Consider the following 16,596-nt stretch of genomic DNA (forward strand, 5'->3'; position numbering starts at 1 on the left):
TGAAGAGTTAAATGGTCAAATCAAATAGGTAAAACAGCTGTCAGGTGGAGAGAGAGAAGGTCTCACTGGCCTCTACACTGTAGGAATGACAGAAATGCAATTTCCTGCAATCCAGAAGTTTGATTTTGAAAATCAGTGTGTCAGAAGTTAATGCACCGACAGTTCCTGTCTGGGGAAAATTGCTTTCGGGCATTAAACCCCTAGCTGCTACTGCTCGCTCCCAACACTCGCAGCCAAGACAACATTGAACATCATCTAGGGATGAAGAACCTAACACTTCAAGCAAGCTCCATCAAGCAATTATTACTTATTTTAAGTGAAAACAAACTCACTGCCAATCTTCAAGCAAATATTTGCTCCCTAAATGCTAGAGACAACACACCGAGGTAGACCAGGGCTTTGCAACATGCAACACCAAGGCTCTGCGCTTGATCCCGGCCCACGTTCCTGACAGCCCAGCTACATCAATACTCTTGTAGGGCTTTCACAAGCGCCCATCGGGCGCAGAAGCATCATTGCTCGCTCCATTCCCCTGTTCCCTCTCACCTATGTGGTCTGTGCATTTCTCCTTCCACGATGGCTGCTCTGACCCAGCTCTCTCTTCAGAGCTGCCCTACCGCTCCATCAAAAACAGACCCCTGACCACGGCCAATTGTTAAATTATTTAAAGATTTAATCCCGCACTGTAATATATACCCTGAATTCACCTCAGATTTTCAGCAGCCGTGAGAGGAGACACCAATAAAGCCACAGGCAGAAGAAACAGGTATTTACATGGTCCATAACTTCCATCCTACTAGCTTTTGGCATCTCCTGCGTTAGCCCTTACAGCCTTTTGCAGAGGTTTCCAACTGTTTTCAAACGTAGACCTAAAACTTTTCAAACCTACAGACAGTGAATTTAAGACTGCCACGAACAGCTCTGGCTCTTCTTCACTGCCTTTCAGGGTCCCCCCCAAAGCGGTCCACAGACCTCCGCGGGCAGCCAGCCACTGATCAAACACAGCTCTGAGCAAAGCAGGAGCACCGTGCCCACCTCCACTAACTCAAGGCAGCCTCGAGGACCAAACGAGTCGGAAGGAAACAAATTTAACTTCCTAACCCACTGTAAATGCATGAGCCCACATGCCTGAGGGTAAGTTATGTGTCTGGTCAGACGGTGCTGCTGTGCAATCTGTTACATGTACTGCCAAAGGTACCGGGTAATGGGCATCTATCTGTCTTGACAGCGCGTGTAGGAATATTTTAGTGACGAAAAGCGAAAATACAGACTCCAGCACACTCTTACCCATACAGGAGGCTTCTGCAGAAGTCCTGGAGGCTGCAGAGATGAGCTTTTATCGCCACTGCCTGCAATAAGCCTACTTTGTGGACAGCAAAATTCATTCGGTAGTGCCATCCATCTACAGACTGCCACAAGCACCCAAGCCTCTTTATGGGGGTAAGTCGGCTGGCTGAGCCACTTCCTCTGCTGCAAGTGTTTTTTTAATTGAATATGGAATTTGCAGATATTATTTTCAGCAAATACATCCTATTGATTGTAATTACCATCCTCAGAGATGCAATGGAAAGAATATTAAAACCATTAATGCTGATTTGGATTTTATTAGAGCCATTAGTGAAACGGCAAGCAGACCGCCGTTGCTTCCCAAGCACCTCAACGGCTCCTAAGCGCCATAAATCATCTCACGGCACATTTGTTACCGCTTCAGATACAGCCAGGAGTTGAGCAAAGGGAAAAAAACGGGCGTGGCGGGTTTCACGCAGCTGGGTGATGCGATTGGTCCCAGCATCTTTCTGCCGAACCTTCTAAGCATCAACTGCCTTCAGAAAAGACATCATGTCTTCTCTTAGGTAGATGTCCAGCAGACTCAAGAGCCATCTAAAGCAACCCATTGGGCTGGCACGTGTCGGAGCAGGCTTGCAGGCAGCTTGTTTGCCCAACTGTGTCTCCAGAAACAGTCATTTCACCCTCATTTGGGGAGAAAGAAGGAAACATCCTCCATTTCTAGACATCATCTTCCCATAGATACCTGACCCACGTGAACCCTCCCGGAGCCACCAGACCGATGTGGCGTTAGGGACCTGGGTGGCATTACAGCAAGCCCACATCTTGACAACAACCTGCCCATGGACATGGCATGGCCTGTACAGACAGACCCACAGCCCAGCACCATCCAACCTGGCTGCTCCTGTGGTTCTCTCACCAGCATCATTTAAGGAGGCTGCCGACGCCAAGCAGAAGTCGCCAGCTTCTTCCCGAACACTCCTGGTAGAAGCTTCTCAGCCCCCATTACCCTGTCTGCGACCCGAGGAACCAGCCTTGGCCCTCACGTCTCATGTGTGTTGTGTAATTGCATCTGGAAGCTAAACAGCAGCCATTCCCATGTAATTAATATTCACTTTCTCTGACCTTCCCAGCGACTTGGGCCAGATCTCTGCACATACAGATGTGACCGAAGGTCCCTCTTCAGCTTAAACGCTTTATTTAGTCCAGCTGCAGCCCTCCTCACATTTCAGCCCAGATCTTCCTTGCCTAGAAAACCTCCTAAAACCACGTTAGCATTTCCTTAGAAGTCCAAATTTTTTTCTCCTGTAACTCCAGCCTGACCAACATCCCTCAGCAAGGATTCAGCACAGGTCACTGCAGGCTTGCGGATCACCAGAAACTCCTGAAACCAGCTTCGGCCGCTGCCAGCCAGGGACAGGAGGCAGGGACAGAGCAGGTAGGGTTCCTCTCCCAGCACCATGTCTGACCCGATGGTGCAGAGCACAGCACCAGCCGGGCAGCAAAGCCGAGGCCAAACGGAGCCGTGACGGGTCACTGCTATCCCAGTGCAGTGGCCTCTGCCCTGCCTTCTCTTGGAGCACGATAAAAAGCAGTTAAATATAGGTACCGACAGTGGAAGGAACTCTCTATTCCTCTGATTTCACAGGAGCTGCTCAGGATTTTATTTTCCTTAATAGAACATCTATGCTGGATTCCCGATAACATCAACCATCCCAAGAAACACCTCCACTCAAAGCAACAGCTACTTTCACACCACATCCCTGGTGACAAGATCATTTCAGATCACATTAGCCAAGGCCTATAATACTGAAATTTCCCTTTTCCTAATATATCCTGCTAGCAGCTGGAGCAAGCTAGTCCATCGTCTCTGTAGTTGCTTCCTGGCTGGTTTCACTTCATGATTTTCATGTTTACAAACACTTGGGCTTCCAGCAGGGCAAGGCAAGGTTTTGTTATAAATAGCAAGACACTGAACCACAGGAAAATGTCAGGGGCAGAAGAAAAAAAAAATAAAAAAAGAAAAAAAAATAGAGAGGTTTTTTTTTCTCTCTTCAGTCTGGTTTTAGTGAGCCTTGAAGGTACGGAGTCCTTGCAGCTCATGCGGCATAGGCCTGCGTGCTACAGACACAGCCCACACTGTGCCGGAGGGGACAGCGGCACCACGGGGAGCATCACACACCTCCTCCAAGCTGGCCAGGAGGCAAAATATGCCTCTTCTCAGCAGGGTCCCAGAGCCAAGAGCTCCTTCCCTTCGCCCCAGGTGGGAAATGGAATACCTCCTCCTCCTCCCTGTGCGCCAGGGAAAGGGGAATCCCACCATTACAGAGTGCAGACAAGGCTGGGAAAGCAAACCAAAAGCTGCCTTGTTCAGGTGCGTCCAGGACCACTGGTTGGGTGGAGGGTTGAGGAAAGTGTCTCCAGGGCCACAGATGGTGAAAAACCCATGTCTGCACAGCGGGAAACTCCAGTTGCTTGTGAGCGTAAGAGGACTGGCAGCTCAGCCCTACCCACGGGAGATGCTCTCAAGGCGCTGGGCTCCTCGATGCCCAAAGCCAGGCACCCATCATGGTTCGGCCCAGCTCCATGCAATGCTGAGGAGCGCTCCGGCTGCATGGCACAACCGGCAAACCCCGACTTTCGGGCAGGACAAGTCAGGGCGTGAGGCAGCCATGAATGCCTTCTAGTGCCTTTGTGCCCGCAGGAGGGAGTGGAAGGATGGAGGAGGAAAATCCTTACAGAGGTGAACAGGCAAAATTCCTCAGGTGACACCTCACCTGGTTAAGCACATACCCAGAGGCAAAGAGTTTCCAGCACTGTCGATGCTGCCAGCAGCTCAGGGCAGCAGGAGTTTATCAGATAATGCTGCAGAAATAAGCTCCCAAACCACAAAAATGAGTTTGTTTGGGTTTTTTTTAAGCTGAGTTTCTGCACAAATGACTGTAATTAAGGATGTTACCTGTCAGTTCCTCAGGGCACTGAGGCTACAATGTTCAGGCTTTGGAAAGAAGTGTCCTGCACTGCAGCTGTCCCACTCCTCTATCGGCTTATTTATCACATCCAGCACCCACCAAGATTTCTCACCAATTAGTTGTAATTCAAGGCTTTAGGGGGAAATCCCCACCTCCCCGAGCCAGATGACTTCACAGGAAGGAAGGGGATGGCATGCCTTAGAAAAAAAAATAAAAAAATAAATCAAGCATGCCAGTGGCGAGGCTGTAGGGTGTGGGTGGTGAGGCATACATCTCTCATCGTGTGTGTCATCACATCCGAGGGCTCCTGCAGCGGTTTCAGGAGATTTTGCAGATTCCTTTTAATTCATACATTATGGAAGAGTCTCAACCGGCGCGGTGTCACAGGCGTGCGTGCAGTGCTTGTTCATCTAGCCGTCGCTGCGGCTTGCATCTCAGAAGTTACATACAATTTCTAAAACACTCTGTAAATAGTGCGATCGCACAACGATTTACGGGGTTTTCTGTAAAAACACGTCTGAGGGCTTCATCTTGGCTGACACCAGGTTCTCATCATCCCTTACGAAAGGAGAACACACACCACCAGCCCGCCGCTGCCCCCAGCCAGCAGAACGGCTGCTATTCCTCAGCCTCTCCACGGGAACACCGCCTCCGAGGACGGCCCAGCGCTGGCCGAGGCACCTCGCTCCCGCCGGGCGCCGGCACCAGCCGCTGCCCCATCCCCGGGGCCGCCGGACCGGCAGCGGGGCAGCCGCCCGAAGATGCTCCAGGAAAGTTACCTCCTCCTCCGGCCTCCCGCTTCCCAGGGGGCACGGCCCCAGCGGGGCGGGGGGCACTGACCCCCCCCCCCCCCCCCTCCAAGCGCGACCCCACGCCGCCCCAGCGCCACCGCCTGCCGGCCCCAGGGGAGGGCATCCCCAGCCCGGTCCCCCCCCACTCCCCGCCAAGCCCAGCTCCCCCGGCGGAGCCCCCCAGGGCCGCGGCCGGGCAGCGAGTCATCGCCCCGGGGCGAGCCGCGCCCGCCGCCCGCCCGCCCGCTCCTCCGCCCGCCCGGCCCGACTCACCGAGGCGGGGTTGGCTCGCTGGCCGCGCTCCTGCTCCCGGCACTGCAGCCCCGCCAGGTGCCTCTCCAGGGCCGCCCAGTCCATGGCCGGCGGCTGCGGCTCTCGCGGGGGCTGCGCTCCGCCGCCCCGCCGCGCCCGCCGCCCGCCCGGCCCCGCCGCCCCGCCGCGCCGCCGCTCCTGCGGGGGCAGCGGCGGCGGGCGCTGGTGCGGCCGCGGGCGGGCGGCGGCGGGGCGGCGGGGCGCGGCGGCGGCGGGCGAGCCGCTCCGGCGGGCGGGCGCGGCACGGCAGCGGGCATCGCCGGCGGGGCAGCGCGGCGGCTCCCGGCGCGCCGGCGGGGAGGGCAGGTAGCCCCCGTCCTCCTCCTCCTCCGAGTCCTCCAGCGCCGCCAGGTCCAGGCTGCTGGGGGACGGCGAGGACTTGCCCTCCGAGCACGGCGTGGCTTTGCTGGAGTTGGACTCCGAGCTGGAGCGGCTGCTGCCGGCGTCGCTCCCTAAATCCATCCCATCCTCCCGGGAGTCCTGCCGGAGAGAAGCGAGAGGCGCGGCGTCAGACAAACCGGGACCGGCCCTGCCCGCCGGGCACGGGAACCGCCGGCCCGGGGCGGGCCGCCCGCCTCGCCGGGGCCGCCCCCGCGCACCGGAGCCGCTGCCGCCGCGGGGCGGCCCCGGGCGGGCGGGAAGCGGCGGCCCCGCGCTCGCAGCGCCCCCCGCGGGCGGAGCCGGGAGGAGCGGGGGCGGCGGAGGCAGGGGGCGGCGCTCCCCGCCGCCGCCGGGGCCGGGCCCGGGGAGCCGGGGCCGGGGCCGGGGCCGGGGCCGGGCGCGGGGAGCCGCCGCGGTGGCGTCCGGCCCCTCCGCCTGCAGGCAGGGCCGGCTGCAGGGCAGGGCCAGGCCTCCGGCTTTCGGGAGCCGTGGGAAGCGCTGTTTTGCCGTACCAACGCAGCGCTTACGGACAAAAAAAAAAAATCGTTTGGGGAAGGAGGCGGCATGTGGCACCTTTTGCCGTCACTTCTGCGTCAGGCTTAGGATGCCCGGGTTTGCGGGGAGGCTTAGTTGTTAATTACAACGCGAGCGGCACCCTCCGCCGCGCACCTGGAGGGACGCACACAGGCGCACGTTACAGATCAGCACTTCGCACGCTCTCCGTTTCTTTCCTTTTTTTTTTTTTACAGTAATATAAATTAGCTAGTTAAGAGTAGCCTATAAATAACTGCTAAAAAAACCTAACCTAGTTTAAATATTCTGGGTCACTGAAGCCAAGTTTAACATGCAAATGTTCCCACTCCAAAATTCATTTAACGAAGACCTTTTAATGTTGCATGGCCGAAGTGGAGAGCATTAATCAAACAGACGAGCACCTTCAACGTGGTGTTTGGGAGACTCGGCAGCACCCAGCTGGCCTCTGAGCCTCGGGTGGCAGACACCCACAGACCCGACCCAGCAGGTACGGTGGGGGAGAACATAGGGGATGGTAAACTTCTTACAGCCCTGGGGTCTGGCAGAGGGAGAGCCAGCAACTGGTCTTAATTATAATTAAATTCAAACATTTAATTGGATCGAGAGTTTATTTTTTGGCAGAAATAGGGAAAGCCCTGTAAGAAACACATCCTTAAGGCCGCATGGGGTTTAAAACTGTCCCGTTGTGTAGGATGGAGAGGGTGACGCCAAGCACCGATGCACGCCAGAGCATGTACATGGCTGGCGTGGCAGCGCTGGGAGGATCTGTCCTCCATGGTTCACTGCTCCGGCGCTGCCGGTGCCCTGCCTGCACGCAGGCAGTCCGGCCTGGGTTTATCAGTTCTTCCAAACAGGGTAAAGGGAGGAGGGGAAGGAGGGAAACATCTGCTCCCATTTAACTCCCATGACTTTTGAACTCGTTGCTATGCAGCTGTTCTTCCCGCGGAGATGACAGACCTGCACTGGAGGAGCAGGGAGAGGCCGTGCCTACTCTGCCGACTTGCAAGTCTTATTCAACATTCATCTCTTTGGCAGCAGTGACTGAGTGCCACAGAGGGTCATGGTTTTGGTCCCGGGAATTCATGCTGGGTACCAAAAACCCGACATCACGAGGCAGACAGAAAAGAGATCGGTGTAACCTGTCGGGAGCCAGGGCACAGACTTGGGCTGAAATGTTTTAGGTGTCACGGGGACACCCATTTTTCTCCCATCTAAGCGTGCCCCATGGGCTGGGAGGCCCTGGCTCCTAGCCACAGCTTGGGAGGGATAAAATGGGACTATGATACACGGCAAATAGTAATACGGCTTCTTTGGCCAAGATGATATTAGCCTCTCTGGTTGCGCATCTCTGCCAGGTGCTCTCCAGATTACCAGCACAGATCAACCCAAATTACTCTCATGTTAACCAAGAGCAGCCGTGTTCGAGGCTGCATCCCTCCTCCCCGCTCGGTCCCTGCTTGCCTCCCAGGCTGCCGGCACTTGTGGCTGGGACTCATAAAATCAGTAACTGTGCAAAATGCAGTTTTAAAAATAATTCCAGCAAATAACAGGAGGGAGCAAGAGTTAAGCCTTGGTCCTGGAAATGGATTATGTTGGCAAAAGTTTTTACCAGTTGCACACCTGTAAGGTTAGGAGGGGGATGGCATTTGACATACTTCACAGGGCATAATTCTTTATTTGAGTCTATTTTAGTATCGCCACCACCCTAAGAAGCAAATATCTGCTGAGCAGAGCGGAGGAGCTGCCTGATTGGTTCCAGTCTGGCAGTCGCAGGCTGTGGAAAGCTTTATTTATAGGATCTCACGGTGCGCCTGATTGATTAGGAAGATTTCTTTTCTTCGATGCGACAAGTGCATTGATAACATCTTGTGGAAGATGAGGGAGCTCCCCTCCCGCGTACCGCATTGAATTTCCCAGTGCAGCGCTGGTCTGTGATGCCCAGAGGGGCGCGATGTGGGTGGCGGCCACCTCCCATTGCAAATTTGCCTATTCCAGGTGGAATAAGGCCGTTTCAGCCACTGCGACCATCATTCAACCGAACATAGCTGACTCAGTTGACTCCCCAGCACTGTTTTTCCATACTGCCAGACCTTGCAAATGCCTGCCTGCCGCCCTGTCTTCAGATGATGGCATTCTCTCATGAGGTTAACAAGAATACATGTGTTTGATGATTTTCTAGGTTTCTCTTTTTTTTTTTTTACTCTTTTTTTCATTGCAGACAGATGCAATCATTTTTAATCTTGTAGTAAGCCTTCTACATTTCTAATTATATATGGAGGGTGTATTTCCACTCGACCCTTCACAAGAAGAAACCAGATATTGTTATTCAAAACACATACGTAATTTCTTTCTTTTACAAGCCTACATCAAATAGGTTGTTTCTCCAACGCAATGAAAAACTTGAAATTCATATGAATTTTAAAGGGTGAAGAGTGTGAACACAAGCCCTTGTAGATGCAAGAACATGCTTTACAGTTATTTTATTCAGTGCAAAGGAGGTTTTAATACAAACAAGGCATGTTGAGTTTATTCTGAAATAGAAATATATCATAAAAATAAGATACTACTTTCATTGGAAGAATGCAGGGCTGTTTTAAAAGCCAGTTTGCTTATTATCATAAGCTATTAAATTTATTTCCTTTTACCATTTTGGTACTACTCTAACTCCATTCTAAAATGGGTTTCACATGCTTGCTCTCTTTCGTGTGAAATTGCCAAAGCTTTTGGGTTGGGGAAGGAGGAAGACAGGGAAGCAGGGAAGTCACAACCACCTTTAAGCTGCCTCCTTCTCCTGGCCTTCACAGGCATCATCCAAATACATAAGTACAAGAACATCTCCGCCAGCTGGGTCTTCATCTCATCTACCATTCAGCACCCTCATCTCCACCCTGAGCTCCCAAACCTAAGATGGCCCCGCACAGGACAGGCTGACCGATGCAGGTGTTGAGAGATGAGTACAAGTCCACGTTGACCATCTGCCCCCGAACACTGTTGAGTTCCTGGCATTAGTCAGTCCTCGGATGATTACTCAAGGCAGCAGCTAGTGGTGGCTTTAAGCACAGTCGGTAGCTTAATGCTGACATTTGATCTGACATTTTTTAACCAAATGCTTTTGGATTGTGACTTTTCAAAAAGTTTGGATTTTTCCCAGCTTTGCAAGTCTGTCTTTCCTGCCAGGCTCATTGATTGAGTCTCTCCAAAGTGCTTTCTCCTAGAGGAGCCCCAACCAGAGGATCTCCATGTGGGCTAGTTCAGTTTGGGCTGAGTTTTAAGGGAAGAGGACAAAACTGCATGTTATGGGTACTTTCAGTTGAAACTGGACTGTGTTCCTCATAGCAAACGGGTTTGCTGCTCTTACCTGTGCAACCTGGAGCCCACCGAGAACCACAGATTAGACCTATAATTGGTCCAAGGAAACTGTGCATTTACCTTAAAAGTCTGGCTGGGGTTCCTGGGGGGATTACTCTTTAACTGAATTCCACGCAGGGTTGACCCCTGTCATTATGCAGGTGGGGACTTGCCTGGGAAATGGTGCTGACCTACCTGCCCCGAGATAGTACAGGAATACGCAGTTTCCTCCAAACACAAAGGATTTGTGCTTCCCACCACCCCTAAAAAGGAAAAGGACTGCACTGAGATCAATGCACATTTCCTTTTCCTGGTACAAGCCTTCTGTAAGTATTTCTGGTTTTTGTCATCCCATGGGCTGGAGAAAGGCTGTCAGCATTTGCCTGGAGTCTCTGTTGGACCCCAACACACACACAAGTGAGTGTGGGCCTCCAAAAGTTGGATAGACAATATATTCACTGGCCCCTAAACTGGCCATTTTTTATCCAGGAGCTTTTTTTTACCCATTCCTCTTCTTCTATAAAAGTTTTCTTCCACGCATTTCATGGGTCCATCCTTGCTGAACTCGCTGTGGAGGTATTCTGATTTTTCATTACAAATAATCCATCTGCCAGCTTTTGCATAAAGCATAAGCCAAGTGCAATAGCTGTGGTTTCTTCTTCCTAAGCCTGCAGGAACCAGAAGGGCCCCTGGCTTCATTCACGTCACCGCCTTAATTCTGAGGCATCTTTAAAATATCCGCCCTGGTAAATATTCCCCGTCCCAGGAACCACAGCTGCCCCCAGCATGCCATGGCCCCGCTCCGGCACTGTCCGGGAGGAGGAGGGAGGAAGGAGAAGAGCCGACAAGCTGCCTCCATCTGGGGTGTCCCTCGGCAGCACCATCCCATGCACACCCCCCAGCTTCTCCCCGCAGCTCAGGATGGGCATTACACCGCTTCCAAGGGAAAAAAACCCTGCTTTTTTGGTGTGGAGGAGAGCCTGATTCTGTCCTGCCTGCAGCACACAGATACCATGGTGACAGACACCTTCCAACATTACGAAAGCAAACAGGAACTCATGAATTTGTGTTTTAAGGCCAAATTATATATAGGAGCTCCACACGCTTGACATCTGTCGCTGTTTCCTATTAGTACCCTTTGCTTGATTAATCCCCCGCAGCCAGCCTAGCCCCCAGCTAGCGCCGGGAGGTACTGCTCACGCTTTCTAGGCTCTATTGGAGAGATTTAACAAACTCCTGTGCAAGGCAGCCCTGGCCTGCTGCCTGCCCGAGCCGTGCCGAGCCGTGCCAGCCTCCCACACACGTCTTGCAGGGCGTGGGAGAGAGCAGGAGAAGCCGTGCCAAGGTCCCACCGTCAGCTACCGGAGGGGCCGGGGACGACTGCGGGAGGATGGAGCCACAACCCGGGGATGTTGGAGTACTCTCCTCGTCGTGTTCACCTGCAGCTGGTGTTATTTAGCTATTTTCTCAGGTGATGCTTGGAGTCCCAGATACAACCGAGCTGGCATATTGGTGCCTCTAAAATAATTTCTGCAGACATCAGTGTAGGCAGGGGAATGAAAAAAGGTCAAATTGAAGCTCAAATGCTGCTGGGAAAAGGAATGTATCACTCACGCAGAAGTAATGACTATAATGCATTTATAAATATACCCGTGCAAGAGGTGCTATTCCCTCCATCAGCTGTCCTTGGTGCCGCGTGCCACAGGCTGTACCCGCATCTCTGCTGTCTCCTGCTCACCCGTTCAGCCGGGCACTGATGCTTTGGTTTATTTTTTACCTGCCCTAACTTTTCTTATACTGACCACAAGGTCTCACCTGTAAGATTTCCCCACCTCACGGGATTTCTGCTGCTCTGGGAGCAGCCATGATCGCACCTAACCGGGGCTTCTTGCATTGCCTTGTCCCAGGTGAAGAAGAGGCAGCAGTGCTCTCCCCCCCAGCTGCTGGGATGGGATTTTGCTCAGTGCTTTGTTTTCAGGGAGCATTTGAGCCCTGTTTAAGTGCTGTGTGACCCCTGGGGCAGGCAGCTTACATCCCAATCCAGTAAATAAAACCAGAAAAGGAAGAAAATGAGATTTCTTTGGCTTGAGAGTAGCAGGGGAAGAGCCTTGTGATAAAAATGCTTGAAAATGGTCTGCAGATCAGAACACAACTTCTGTGATCCCTTCAGAGGGATAAATATTTCAGAAGAGCAGGTCCACATCCAGACCACCGCCGCAGCTCCGGCTCCAGCCCTGTGCAGTGTGCTCCTCAGCACCTTCACAAACTTTTAAAAGCTCAAGCAGCCAAATGCCCTTGCATGCTGCTGACTCACTGCATTCAATATAAATCACATTGCATCTGGTATTTCAAACCTTTTCTGGTTTACTACTGCTTATTTATAGAGAAAAGGTCATCTCCTCTCTAAAAATCACAAATAACATCCTGCAGTCCGTGCATGCTCAGGTTAGCCCTATCACATGCCACAACCCTGATGGTTTTGCTCCGGGAGTTAGAAGCACAAGGATGCTGCATTGCTCCGTGTTTCCCAGTCAACCCTGCGCATCCCTGCAACTGAGGGTCCAGCAACAAACAAAACGCACACTGAAAAGTGCAAAATAACGCCATTTCATTTAAAAATTAAGAGGGTGGGGCACTCACCTGCAGCCCAGTGGGGCGCAGACACGGGATCTGGCCTGCTGCATCCCTCCCCGGGCAGCTGCAGCCTCCCTCGGGGGAGCTGGAGGGCCTGGCACGGGGCAGCTTACGTGGCTGCAAGCAAAACCTTGGCAGGAATTGTTGTTGTATGTTGCCATTTGGATTTGCAGGTTTAACTATTTAAATTTAGCAAATTAATCCTTTGCTTAATTTAGAGGGGCGATAAGGGGGGAGGGAAATCACACGAGGCAGCAAGAGTCTGAGTGATTACGCTCTCATTAAAGCTCTTCTGCTGGCAGAGGAGGTAACAGAGGTGGAGGAGAGGGATAACGGCAGCGTCTCAAAACTAATCCCCTCTTAGGTTGTGTTCATCTTTTTTGGCTCTGGCAGGCCCCCGTTCCCCATACTGGGATTCAATTTTTACAGCAAGAAAAGCTGCTGGGATGGCTCATCCCCTGCCAGGGCTTCCCAAGCTCCCTCGCCGAGGCTCAGAGGAGCACAGACCTCCCCCAGGTCTTCCCCACACCAGCAGGGTCACAGCACAGGGACTGATCCTGCTGTGTACAACGGCCACGTCAGTACCACTGCAGCTACACAGAGGCTGCAGAAGTGGCCATTACTGGTGTCCTAACACACACCTGCGAAGACCACTTTGTCTCCTATCCTTTGTACAGCTGAAAGAATAATAAAAAAAGTCCCTGTCCAAACTGGTTTTCCTCTAAACAATTTGCTATGGGCTGGAGGATGAATGGAACGGCAACAACATGTGAACCAAGCAGATGAAAAGGGGTGAGCTTTTTAAACAACCTCTCTTACATATCTTATTTAACACTTTTTATGTGCATCTCTGACTCAATGACAAATTCACATCCCAACATCTGGGGAATACTCAAAAAGATAACAGTGGGGAAGGAAGAAGAGGGCACACCTCTGTTTTCAGAAGCACTCGCCACGCCTCTCGGCTTCTCAGTGGATTATGAAGGAGAAAACAAGGAAAGAAAAAATCCCCCTAAATTAATACTATTTCTTGACCATTTTAATAGGGTAGAAGAGAAAACTGCTGAAATCTCTTGAGATCTGTCATTCAGGAGACCAAACCACCCAGCCAGGATAACTTATTTTATTCCCAAACACTGTAAAATGTGCTGATACACACACCAGAGGTTTTATCACTGCTTCGGCAAGGAGGGGATTGCCACCTGAAGACATTTAAACTGAAATTATGCTGAAATCAGTAGGAAGCAAATACTGCCTCATTGCTTTAACAAAGGTGCATTAAAGACAATTACCAAAAAATACACTTCAAGGAGTAAATGGGTTGCAATTAAGTTATTAGCAGTCCGATGCTGGAATTCCCCAAGGACTGCTTGGATAATGGTTATATCCAGATGAAGAGTTCTGCTTATTCCTTCTCCTTTGAATCCTCCTGGTGTGGATGTCCTTCCCACCCTGGCCGTGCCCAGCACACCACCACCCAACACATCCCGCTGTCCTCGGGGTGACACGTGGCATCTTGGGGACCGGGACTGGGAAGCTGAGACGGGTTGATGCAGGTGTGCTTGGTACCTTAGGAAACCTGATCATCATCCCTCCTCCTCCTCCTCCTCCTCTCAACCAAGCCAGAAATATGTCTGACGTCCCATATTTTTCCAACAAGGGGTTGATTGACACTTGGTGAGGTTGTGAATTCCTTTCCTTCTGCTCTCCATCCTGCCGGGGCTGCTTTCCCTCTGCCAGTGCCATCTGGCAGGAGCAGGAGGGCCACTAAAACACTTAGGGTAAACAAAAACCAAGGTCAATAGGGATCCTCCTTATCTGTCAAAAGGCCTCTGGAATTCGGTGTAATCATCAAGGCTGTGGAAAAAAAAAAATGCCCTTTTATGAACTGGTTTCGAAGGCACGTGGGTAAGGAATGCAAGTAGGGAAATAGCTGAAATATTTCAAACGCAGGAGTCCACAACAGCCCTGCTGCATCTTAATATTTATGTTGGTTACTCTAAACACATTAAGTCATGAATTTCAACACGTGCAGAGAAGGTTATGCAGTGTTTCTGCACGGAAAGCCCTCCTGCTTGCGATCCTTTGGGCATAACCACTGCTGCCCTGCAGAGGTGCGGGGCGAGGGCTGCGGGAACAGGGGGAGGGATCTTAATTAAGTTTCAACAGCGATATCTGCCTCGGGGGCCTCTGGTTATCATAGCTGGGGTTTGAAGATAACTATTAACAAAACCAGGGAGGACAGCGCTCAGCTCCATTGGTATTGCAGCAGATTTCGTCCTGGCTGGCTGCGCTGAAGCTGGTAACATTTAGAACAAGAACCAACATTCAGGAATTTCTCCCAACTTTTTGTTGCACCCCGGGCAATCCAGCCCACTGCCTGATTTAGGGCTGAGAATTTTTTTCTGGGACCATAAATATCTTACAGTGAATCATTTCTTGCCCAAACCTATTAAATGAGAGTCACAGAAAATGGTTTGGTAAATAAAGTTAAGATATTCCTTATGCAGTTAGACAATCTCTTCCCATGTGTAATGTTTACCAAGAAGTTTTACCGTCCTTTCACCACTCTCTTAGTTCAGTTCAGCTCAGGGGTGGATTCAGGTTACATACAGACCCAGCCTAAAGCAGCCAGAGTTGGGACACAGAGGGAACCTATGCACTGGGAGAGGGGAGGGTGCAATTACTGCTGAAAGAGGTATTTCTGCAGGTGCCCTTCAAAGGGTGGGATCAGGTTCCATCAATCTGCTCGATTACCATTTAATTTTGAGCCTACAACTGTTGCTGATTCCCAGTTTCCAGTCAAGGGCAATTATCTTTTGTTATTTCTTTGTTTCTGCATCTTTACAAGCCCATATACATTTAGATGCAGTTCAGGTTTACAGGAGTACATACTGCTGCTTTGCTTTTCTCTAATGATTTATGATATGCTTAATACAGCCATTCGCAGCAATGCAATATTAACATAACAGCTCAATAAACAGACTAAGAATGAACTGTTCTTGTTTGTTGTTTTTTTTTTCCCTTCTAAATTTCAGGGACGACACTGAACTGCCTGCACTGCCTTCTTCTCCACAGCTTTTTCTAGTATTTATTTCTTTAAAGGCAGCACAGTGCTGGGTGCTGTGGGTTGATCCGTGGGATGCCCCCCCTTTGCTCTCCTTTCTGCTTTGGCTGATGACACCTGTATTTACAAGGGTACTGCTGAGACCACCGACCCATTTCTTGTGGCCTGGGGCAGAGCCAGCAGCCTCCCTGAGCATCTCCCTGCAGTAATGCCCAAAACCTGGCTCGGGGTGCTGCACCCGTGGGGCAGCCCCATAGCAGCAGGGGCAACGTGGGAGCCCAAAGAGGCAGCAAAGGGTGTCAGAACCCGCAGCTGCACGGTCACACCTTCCTTTCAAGCACCAAAGGAGAACTGCTTTCCAAAATATATGTGCATGCATAACAGCTGCCTGTTAGAGGGCAAATTTCAGTAAGAAAGATTTCCTTCCGTCATCCCTTGGGTTGCAGAAGACTAAACAGATTGCAAATATGGAAAGGCCAGGAAAGCCTTATCTGTTATCACACCTAAGAGCTCTGCACTCATTCAAAGGCTGATTGCTGGCTTTTTATCCACTTAGTTTTGCAAAACATACCGAAGAACTGATGGCCATAGATTTCTTTAATGTACCACATTAGGAATCTGGTCACCGGGCACTGGGAAGTATTTTGGTACTTGTCTGTATTCAAAGTAAGAAATGTAACTTCAAAAAAAAAACCCCTCAAATCCACATGACATGCAAAACCAGGGAAAATAAAATATGTAACTACAGCAAATGTAGCTGTGAGGAAACAAGTCCTCTTCCCTGATGATGAATTATCCTTCGCTTGCAACAGATGCAGCTCTTTATATTTGTTTTCTGCATAAATCTACATATTAGCCTGAAAGCAACTCTACGTGCTTTGTCTTGCCTTGGTTCCATCACTCACTGCTCTTTTCAGCTGATTGCCTTCAAGTGCGGGGCTGGGGCCTCCGAGCACAGCTTCACTCAGGCAAACAGCCCCATTTTGTGGCTCTTCCAGCCCCAAAAACACAACGAGGGAGCGGGTTGACATTGGCCACATAGTGACTTTGCTGCATGCATGGTGGGACTCGTGATCTTTCTTCTGCCCTCAGCCACCGGTTCCTGCCAATGGGAATGGCATCTCCCCAGCCCCGAGCGATGGGCAGACCCTAGGGCTTATAGCACCCAAGGAAATGGGGAGGGACAAGCCAGGGTGGGTGCCAGAGATGGGAGCTGCTGTGAGAGCCACAGTCTTGTTCTGCAATTCGATTTCTATCCTCTATAATTTAT

At 51.3% G+C, this 16,596-nt stretch overlaps 1 protein-coding gene across 1 annotated transcript in view; it reads right to left on the bottom strand.

The window, feature by feature from the left end:
- The window catches only part of SCHIP1 (schwannomin interacting protein 1), a 188,276-nt gene that overhangs the window by 35,893 nt on the left and 135,787 nt on the right, over positions 1–16,596 (bottom strand). Inside the window, exon 5 of the mRNA XM_087740024.1 lies at positions 5,324–5,842. Within this exon, the coding sequence (XP_087596150.1) occupies positions 5,324–5,842 (519 nt within the window). The remainder of the gene's footprint in view (positions 1–5,323; positions 5,843–16,596) is intronic.

Source organism: Nipponia nippon, unplaced genomic scaffold, assembly GCF_047370975.1.
Source record: "Nipponia nippon isolate SJK-2023a ecotype South Korea unplaced genomic scaffold, ASM4737097v1 scaffold_7, whole genome shotgun sequence".
In the NCBI taxonomy this organism is placed as follows: Eukaryota; Metazoa; Chordata; class Aves; order Pelecaniformes; family Threskiornithidae; genus Nipponia; species Nipponia nippon.